Below are 10,047 nucleotides of genomic sequence, written 5' to 3' on the forward strand. Positions count from 1 at the left end.
AGCCCTGTATTTGGCTCTCCACTCAGCGAGGAGTCTGCTTGTCCCTCTGCCTCCCACACTTGTGCACATGCTTTCTCAAATAAAAGAATAAAATCTTTTTTTTTAAAGGTGTCACCCACTTGGCATTCAATTAGACTTGATGGTAGACTTACTTCATGGGCCCTTCTCTAAATATGAAGAGCACCTGAAGGGTACATCTGTTATCTTCATTTATAGATTAATAGGCTGACTGTAAAGAAATGTATCTGTAACAATGATGAGGTTTGTGCTTCTAAATAAGAGATCTTATTTTAAGAGGTAATATAATATTTATGTGTCTTTAAGTTATGTCTCAAGTATTTATTTTCTCCATTCCCTTTATAAGCCAACTGGCAAGTTTTTGTCCTCTTACTTCTTTTCTGACACATATAATACATATGTACTCATTTTGGAAAAATGAGAAAAAAACAGGCAATCTAGAAAACTTGAAGAAAATAAGAAAAAAACATTCTGATACATATATATATAATATGCATGCTTTTAAATGAGATAGTATATTTATAGACTGCTTTTTAAACTGCTTTATTACCTTCACAGTATGTAATAAACATCTTTCCATGCAAGTTGATGAAACTCCCCTGCTGACAAAAAAACTTCCAAAGTCAAAATGAAATTTTCAATCAGAAAAATGACAGAATACCACATGTTCACAGCAAAAGGTACATCAAGAAAATGCAACTTTGGGAAGCAGGGGGTTTATTATTATTAACCTCAGCATTCAAGGCATAAGGCAAAACTCATCATGATGGTCATGGTGAGGGGGATCACCTATAAGAATACGCAAACTGTACCTCAACTGAAGCTCCCTAATTTTCCTCCTTAGCTCTCTCATCTCCTCCATGAACCGTTCCATATCATCTGCATCTCCATCTATCATGTCAAGGTTATTAACAAGCCTATTGGGCATATCCTCTCTAACATCATGGGCAGGTGGGGCCCAGCCCGCTCTAATATTTCCTCCAGGCTCCTGGTCTTCACCACCTCCCAAAGGGTGGGCTTCGTTTTCATTCTGCACCAGAGCCTGCTCGTCTCCTTTGGTTTCCTGGGGGATATTTTCCATTTTGAGATTTTTTTCCTGCTTATGCTTCCTAGGAGATAAAAAGCAAGAAGAAGGGTGGAATGCTTTGTAACAACAGGATTCAGAGCTTTATCAGAAAAGGTTTTCCCATTTGAGCGAGTTCTTGCGCCCTCTAGGGGACGCCCCACACCCAGCCTTCCTCCAAAGTCCACCATTTTCCCCGCAAATTTTTTTCTTAGGCCACTCCTCGAACCTCCTGCACTTAACTCGGGCAGGAAGGGCAGTTAGTCCTCCAGATTCCGCCTTAACCCCTTATAACCCTACACCAGAGGTTCCCAAGCAGCCCCCTACCTGCAGGGATCGGAAGCAGTCTTCCTCTCTTAGCTTTGAAATCTGCTGCACCAAACGACCTAAAGACCTGCAGACAGAAATGCGACAATAACCAGGACTGATCATTTGATTAAAAGACCAGTATCAGGGGCAAGCACCAGGTTCGTTGTTGATTCAGGCCTCCGTTAATCAAATTTTGCCACCTTCTCTTTCTCCTCCCTCCTGTATCACGGCTTCATTTCCTGCCCTTTGATGTACTAACCCCGCTCTGCAGAAATAGGCATTGTAATCAAAGATGATTATATCCAAACCAGTTTTACCTCTTCTTTAGCCCCTTAACCCCGTCTCATCCTTCCCGTCACCTAATTACCATTTCTCGAATGCAAATGGTCAAGTTGCTGGGCGGGGGAGTCAAAACACCTTGCGGGATGGTGACGTGGTTTATTTATAAAAAAAATTCAATGCGGTTGAGACCCACTAGACTTTCTGGAATTCACCCTCCTTTTACTGCACCATTTTATGCACCAAAATGGACGAAGGGCGAAGAGGTAGTGTGGGCATTGCAAACCTGGACCCGCTGAAGTCTCAGCGCTTTGTCTTGCTTACCCCCAGGTCTGCAAGCGGCGCCTACGCTCACACTGACCTGCAGCGGTCAGAAAGAGTTTCTTGCTCCCCGCTGTATCTCAGTCAAAAAGCTTCCGCTCCAAGCGTCCTCCGCAGAAGAAAGTGTTTCCCGCACCTAATCTCTGTTCTTGTCCTCTGCAGCAACCATCATCTCCGCCCCGCTCCCCTCCCGCCCCCGCCACCCCTGCCACAGTTTGCCGCAGCCCACCATTTCCGGCTCCAAAATGGACGGACGGTGGAGAAAAGATTCCAGAACCGAGGCCTAGACCCGCGGCGGAGTCCGCCATCTCCAGGGTCAACGGTTGCGACCCTCTCCCGTCGTCCTGGAAGAATCAGGCTGTCTCCTCGCTGTCCCCTTCTCGGACCCTTCCCTTCCAGATGACGGATCGCCCAGAACATCTCCACTCCTAGGACATCCTAACTGATACCCATTCCCAACCCTTGGCCCCTCTGGATCTCCTCCCACCAAGCCCTCCATTTTTTGAACCATATAAATGGGTACTGGGTAAGGGGTAGAGAGAATCCAGTCTTGAACCCGCTCTGGTTTTAACCCTCTGCCATCCAGTCAGCGCCCACTAACCTGCCGCGGATCGGGGTCAGCTTCTACGACTTCCTCCTTCTTCCCTGGGCTACAGGTTCGCCTGCCTTCAAAGCAATAGCGAGACAGCGCACAGCCACAAACGACTACCAGACTGCAACTAGGAGGAGACACGGATCCACGCGTCAGCTCTAGGTCTCGTAAGGGCCACGTCACTGTGAGCTCAGATACCCAATTATGGTTCCCACCTGCATTGCGGCAAGAGGGTGGGGGCGGAAGCGTGGGCGGAGCCATCTTTTTCTTCATCCCTGCCTTCTCGCCACTACAACCCATCCCTATTTTTTCCCTGTTTAGCAATCTTTAAGACCAAATGGATGAAATATTTTGTAGTGTATATTTGCCTTTCCCCTGATTTCTGCTGGAGCCTTTAAATAATTACTTCGTTATCTTCTAAACCATTAAATGCCCACTTCTCTCCCTTCCACTCCCCAGCAAGTAAAACCCAGAATTACCCGTTAACAGCGAGGCAAGGAATTCTGGAAAACACATAGAAAGTGACATTAAAAAAAAAAAACAAAAAACTTTTACTTTATTTCCCTTTCAGGGTGGTTTTTGTTTTTTTGTGGGTTTTTTGTTTGTTTGTTTGTTTGTTTTGTTTTTGTTTGTTTTTTGGGAAAGGGTGATTATTTTTGTTTTGTTTTCCATTAGCATGCATTCCATTTTTGGTTGTTATAATTAAACAATACAATTATTTTCAGTTAAAAAATAGGATTTCGAGTTGTAAAATCTTGACAACCTCCAGATTCTCCTGCGGGTGGAATAGACCCTTCAACAGCGCCTCCTATTAAGGACTTTAAATTATAAACTTAAGCTGATGGTTCCCCTTTTAAAGGGTCTCTTGAGGTCTTTCCGTGAGGTGAAATGGTGAGTATATATACACATATATACAATATATCAGCTTTATTCCTGCTTCAAGAAATATACTACTCACATTTTACTCTCAATCAGTCCAAATATTTTCCTTTAAAATAAAGACAATACACACACATCCATTCCAATATTTATATGTACTTGGGCTATTTGTAATTTTCTCTATGACAAACAATGTTGACTGAACTTCTTTGTACATAGTTTTAAAAATACTAATATGTATTAAATTAAATTCCCAGGACTGTCACTGAAATGACTATGGATGCTTTTAATTGTCATGGAAATCAGCCTTGAAAAATATTGTCTCAATTTGGCATCTATAATATATGAGCATTCCTTTTTTTCTCTTGAGTATACCAACACTATTATCTGGTTTATTGTATTTTTACAATTTTGTTTGATTTTTGTTTCCTTTTTTCTTTTTTAAATAATTTTGTATTATGTTATGGCATTCATTTATTTTATTTGACTTGTGGTGAGCATAGCATAACATAAAGAGAAGTTGGATCATTATATTCCACATCTGAAATTAAAGTAACATTGTGTGTCAAGTATACTCAAGTAAAAAAAAAAATTACCATTAGGTAATGTTTTCTAAACCTGCTACATCCTAACAGATACTGAGATTATGATTCCTAGACTTTTCCCTGAAGATTCTTTTTCAATAAATTGGAGCCAGCTCTGGGACCCTGTATTTAAGTTCCATACACAATTCTTTTTTTAAAAGATTTATTTATTCATCTCAGAGTGAGATAGAGAGATGGCAAACATGCAGGGGTTGGGGGAGGGGCAGAGGGATAGGGAGAAAGAATCCCATGCAGATTGTCCACTGAGTGTGGAGCCTGAAGTGGGGGTCAATTCTATGACCCCGAGACCACCTGAGCTGAAATCAGATGCTCAACTGACTGAGCCCCCCAGGTGCCCCACAATTCTTAAAATCAGGTAGGTTTGGGAATCATGTCATAAGCAAAAAGAACCAAAACTAAATTTAAAAAACCTTCCATTATTATGTAAGTGTTTTTTTAAAGAACATTATAATGAAATAATTTCAAAGCCCCACAAGGCCTTCACTGTATTCCCTACTTGTTAACATTTTACTACATTTGCTTTATTATTTTCTCTCCACGTAGGACACATTATTTTTTTTTTTCTGAATCATTTGGTCAGTTGAAGACTAAACGATCATTTAAAATTCTTTAGTTCGATTAATTGCATATAAAATTTTCTTAAAAATTAGTTTTTGTTTGACTTTGGAAGTTTATTATTAAAATTTGAAATATATATAAACTTGTAACATTAAGATAAATATTTTAGTATATGATCTTACTAAATGTTCTCTATTCACTATTATATTCATATAATTAATTTATGCTTCTATTTTAATGTAATAGTATACTGTTTTTTCAGGTTAGTAACAAAGCACTCTACCTGTTTTTGATGTTTCAAGAGTGTTCAAATCATCTTAATTTATTCACAAACCTCCAGTTTATTCATATTGGCATTATTTCAATATATTTACAGTTTTTGGCCTTGTTTCAATAATGTATACTACAGATTGCCCTCAGAAATGTTATCTGTTTGGGCGCCTGGGTGGCTCAGTGGGTTAAAGCCTCTGCCTTCAGCTCAGGTCATGATCCCAGAGTCCTGGGATCGAGCCCCATATTGGGCTCTCAGCTCCGCAGGGAGCCTGCTTCTCCCTCTCTCTGCCTAACTGTGATCTCTGCCTTTCAAATAAATAAAATCTTAAAAAATATATATTATCTGTTCACTCCTTCACCAACACAGGTTGTAATCAATCATATTAATTTAGGAAATACTGAATCATGCAAAACAAGTTTGAGAAAATAAAGCATTCATCCAAGCTTTTACACTATATATAGTTTGAAAACATATATAAATACATGTTTATATACATACAGACACATACAGACATTTTAATGTATTTTAAATGTATGTATATGCATGTAAATACATATATATGCGTACATATATAAGCACATAACTTGCTTTTGTTACAAATGATGTTTTTGAGATTCATCTATGTCGAATAGGTAGATGTAGGTTTTTTAACAGCAGTACAGTATTCCATTGTATGTCTTGTTCCTTTTTTGTTTTCCTATTGATGCACATTTAGATTTTTTCCCTTTTTTTCTGTTACGAGCACAGATTCAGGAAATATTCTTGTGCATGGCTCCTTTGCACTTCCTTCACTTGAACACCAAAATTTTATATTTATTCTGTTTATCATTTTCAGGTTTAAAAATTTTTTTTGTTAATCCTGATCTACCAGGATTTTCCAAACCTACCCTTTCTTGGGCGGTGTCTTATATGATATCTGGTTACAAAGGTTTGTCTTCTGGAGGTTTTAATTTAGTAAATCTGGAATAGGACATGACAGTTTGTATTTTATGAAGTACCCCAGATAATTTATAAGATCAGGCAAGTTTGGGAACCTTTTAATGAGTTTTAAAAATTATTTCTTTAATTTGCTGTTTTATTTTATTTCATTCTTAGCATAGTTCAACATCTATTCTTAAATATCTTTATTTTCCTTAATGACTGTGCTTTTTTAAAAATACAGTAATATGGTTATATGTAATGTAGAAAGTGAATGAGTTTGCCATATATTTTTCAGAAAGTTTATTTTGTATGCATATATGTATAGGAATACTTTCTTAGCTCAAGCAAGGATGAAGTAATACTTAAAATTGTTCTTTAACATTTGTTCCAAAGGCACAATAGAGCTTTCTTTCTGTGTACCATTAAAAATAAAGTACAATCTGAGTATAAAAAAATTGTTCTTTAATATTTAGGATATTATTTAGCTTCTGGCAAGAGTAACACTTAAAAAGATTTTAGGTTGATGGGAAAAGTTTCAAACTGAATATATTTCTCCAACTTTTATGTAAAAGCAAACAATTTTGCTAAATCCTGAAATTGGCACACACTCCCTCATTGATCTGTAATTTCCATTTCTTCCGTTTTGTCTGTTCTTTCTAAAAACATATATATATTTTTTAAAAGATTTTATTTATTTATTTGACAGACAGAGATCACAGGCAGGCAGAGAGGCAGGCAGAGAGAGAGGAAGAGAAGCAGGCTCCCCGCTGAGCAAAGAGCCTGATGTGGGGCTCGATCCCAGAACTCTGGAATCATGACATGAGCCGAAGGCAGAGGCTTTAACCCACTGAGCCACCCAGGCGCCCCTAAAAACACATTTTTAAAATTTAATAATTGTTTTCCAAAAATAAAGCAATCCAGTTTGATGTATATTATTGGAAATAATTTTCTATGCATATACATACATATTCAATCTGGGAAGAATTACATCATAAATGTGAGTTTCTTCTTTAAGGCTGGTACAGAGTTATGCTTAACAGAAAGATGAAAGTTTGAAGAAGAATGAAGTTTTAGAGTCACTACATTTTTCCCATTTACTCTGAAAAAGAACCTTTTGTTCACCACTCAGCTAAGTTTTTTTAAAAAATGAATACAAATTTTTTCTAATGCTAAAAGTCGCAAAAATTTCATGGTCATAAGATTATTTCTTCTATTGTTATTTAAAATGTTTTGAAATATTTGAAATACTGTAATATAGCAGGAGTCACACAGTAATTGGTGGGAAAGTTATTGTTTTAAAAATTCTATCCGCTGATATAACACATCCCTTTTTAGGCTTAGTAAGCTTTGTTAAACAAAGCTTTGTACTGAAATGTTACTAAATCTCAGTTTTTCTTGATAATATTAGTAAGAATGGTTTAAGATAAATCTCCCTTCTATAGTAGAAATAAAGATGATTCAAATGGCTTTTCTAATCTTAGACACATTAGGAAAGCTGTTTTCTTTATTAAAATGTTATTAAAAATAACACATCATATATATATATATTTGCACATATTGTAATTGAACCATATATACTCTTCTGGGACTTAAGTTTTTTCAACTTAACAGTATATTTGGAAATAATTCCATGTAATTAAAATTAGTAAAACATTTATTAGTTTCCTAATGCTGTTAACAAATTACCACAAACTTAGAGGCATATACAACAAAATTTACTATCTTACAGTTTCTAGAGGTCAGAAATCAGGCACAGCATGGCTAGGTTCTCTTCTCAGACAATCTCAAGGCTAAAATCAAGGTGTTGGCTTGCTGTGTCCTCATCTAGTGGCAAACCTAGAGGAAAAAATCTGCTTTCAAGCACATTGTTGATACTGACAGAATTCAGTTCCTTGGGAATTTAAGACTGAGATCCCAGTTTTCTTACTAATATATACCCAGGAACAGCTTTTAGCAAATAGAGATTCTTCTCATATTTAATCACATGGTCCCCTAATTCCCAGAAGGAAAAAAACTACACTTATTTTAAATCCCTTGCATACTTAGAATTTATCTAACTGCTACTTCTGCAACCAGCTGGAGATAATTGTCTACCTTTGAATGGCAGGTGTGAGTAAATCAAATCCACCCAGATAATATCAACATTTTAAGGTCAACTCATTTGGGACTTCAATTCCATGTACAAAATTGAATCACAGAAGTACCTTGATTAGCATTTGATTGAATAACCAGGGGCATGTAATCTTCTTTGTGGCGGGGTTTGGGAGCAGTTTTGAATTCCCTCTGTCGCACTATCTAAATCATACTTCTTTTTAAATTGAGGTAAAAGTTACCTAACATAAAATTCAACATTTTGACCATTTGAAAATGCATTGACTCAGTGGCAGTTCGTAGATTTACAGTGTTTTCTAATCATCACCTCTATCTAGTTTCAGAAAATTTTCACAACCCAAGAGAAAACTCCATGTATATTAAATAATCAATCCCCAATTCTCCCTCCCCACAACCTCTGGCAATCACTAATCTGCATTCTGTCTTTACAGATTTTCATATTCTTGATATTTCATATAAATGAAGTCATGTGATTCATGACCTATTATCTGTGGTTTCTTTTGCTTAACATATGCTTTCAGGATTCACCCATTTATAGCACATATTTGCACTTTATTCCTCCTTACATTGTATAGATATGCCACATTTTCCTTATCCATGTAGCAGCTGATGGACATTTGGATCATTTCTATCTGCTGGCTATTGGGAATAGTGCTGCTAAGAAAATCTGTTTACGTATTCTTGTTGAATACCTATTTTCAAAAATTTTTTTCTGGCATATATCTAGGACTGGTATTGCTGGGTTATATGGTAATTCACGTTGGAATTCTTGTCAAGAAAGATTTATAGTTACTATTTTGTTCATTTCTTTCTTAGATTTGTTTATTTCAGATACAATATTTGTCATGTCTTTCTATCCATTAGTTTTTGGTTTAGTGTACCCTTCTTTTCATTTTGTTTTCTTTTTTTTCCTTTTCTTGGTCTTAGTTTTAGTTTTCTTATTTTTTAATTTAAATTCAAGTTAGCTAACATATAGTGTAAGATTGGTTTCAGGAGTAGAATTTATTAATTCACCACTTACATATAACACCCAGTGCTCATCTCAACAAGTGCCCTCCTTAATGCCCATCATCCATTTAGCACATCCCCCCACCCACCCCCACTCCAGCAACCCTCAGTTTGTTCTCAATACTTAAGAGTCTCTTATGGTTTGCCTCCCTCTTATTTTAATTTTCCTTCCTTCCCCTATGTTCATATGATTTGAGTGAAATCATATGCTATTGTCTTTCTCTGCCTGACATTTCACATACCACCAAATGCTCTAGTTCCATCCACCTTGTTGCAAAGAGCAAGATTTCATTCTTTTTAATGGCTGAGTAATATTTCCGTGTGTGTGTGTGTGTGTGTGTGTGTGTATAACACTTCTTTGTTACCCATTCATTGGTTGATGGACATTTGGGCTCTTTCCATAATTAAGCTATTGTTGATCATGCTGTTATAAACATTGGGGTACATGTACCCCTCCAAATCAGTATTTTTGTATCCTTTGGATAAATATACATAGTGCAATTGCTGTGTCCTAAGGTAGTTCTATTTTTAAATTTTTGAGGAATCTCCATACTGTTTTCCAAAGTAGCTGCACCAGTTTACATTCCCACCAGCAGTTAATTTTAGCCATTTTAACAGATATGAGGTAGTATCTCATTGTGGTTTTGATTTGTATTTCCTCAATGATGAACGATGGTGGGCATCTTTACATGTGCCTGTTAGCCATATGGATGTCTTCTTTGGAAAAGTGTCTATTCATGTCTTTTGCTCATTTATTAACTGGATTATTTGGGGTTTTTTGGGTGTTGAGTTTGAGAAGTTCTTTATAGATTTTGGATACTAGCACTTTATCAGGTATGTCATTTATAAATATCTTCTCCCTTTCCATCAGTTGCCTTTTAGTTCTGTTGATTCTTTCCTTCACTGTGCAGAAGATTTTTATCTTGATGAATTCTCAATAGTTCATTTTTGTTTTCATTTCTCTTGCTCCTGGAGACTTATCAAGTAAGAAGTTGCTGTAGCCGAGGTCAAAGAGGTTACTGCCTGTTTTCTTCTCTAGGATTTTGATTGTTTCCTGTCTCATGAATAGGTCTTTCATCCATTTTGAAGTTATTTTTGTGTATGGTGT

At 36.7% G+C, this 10,047-nt stretch overlaps 1 protein-coding gene across 2 annotated transcripts; it reads right to left on the reverse strand.

The window, feature by feature from the left end:
- Window positions 1-324: 324 nt before the first annotated feature.
- On the reverse strand, window positions 325-2,801 carry BEX5 (brain expressed X-linked 5). Of its 2 annotated transcripts, none has more exons than XM_059387273.1 (3): window positions 2,592-2,801; window positions 1,409-1,475; window positions 325-1,127 (listed from the first exon to the last, which is right to left on the reverse strand). In XM_059387273.1, exon 3 carries the CDS (start codon window positions 1,097-1,099, stop codon window positions 758-760), a length of 342 nt encoding a protein of 113 aa, XP_059243256.1. In that variant the 5' UTR covers window positions 1,100-1,127; window positions 1,409-1,475; window positions 2,592-2,801; the 3' UTR covers window positions 325-757. The 2 variants fall into 2 exon arrangements, with proteins under 2 accessions (XP_059243256.1, XP_059243257.1); XM_059387274.1 differs by lacking the exon at window positions 2,592-2,801 and adding an exon at window positions 2,031-2,135.
- Between the last annotated feature and the right edge of the window lie 7,246 nt (window positions 2,802-10,047).

The sequence above is a fragment of the Mustela nigripes genome, unplaced genomic scaffold (assembly GCF_022355385.1).
Source record: "Mustela nigripes isolate SB6536 unplaced genomic scaffold, MUSNIG.SB6536 HiC_scaffold_656, whole genome shotgun sequence".
In the NCBI taxonomy this organism is placed as follows: Eukaryota; Metazoa; Chordata; class Mammalia; order Carnivora; family Mustelidae; genus Mustela; species Mustela nigripes.

Excerpts from the sequence above, each read along its gene's own strand:
- BEX5 (XM_059387273.1), bottom strand. The coding sequence starts at position 1,099 with ATGGAAAATATCCCCCAGGAAACCAAAGGAGACGAGCAGGCTCTGGTG.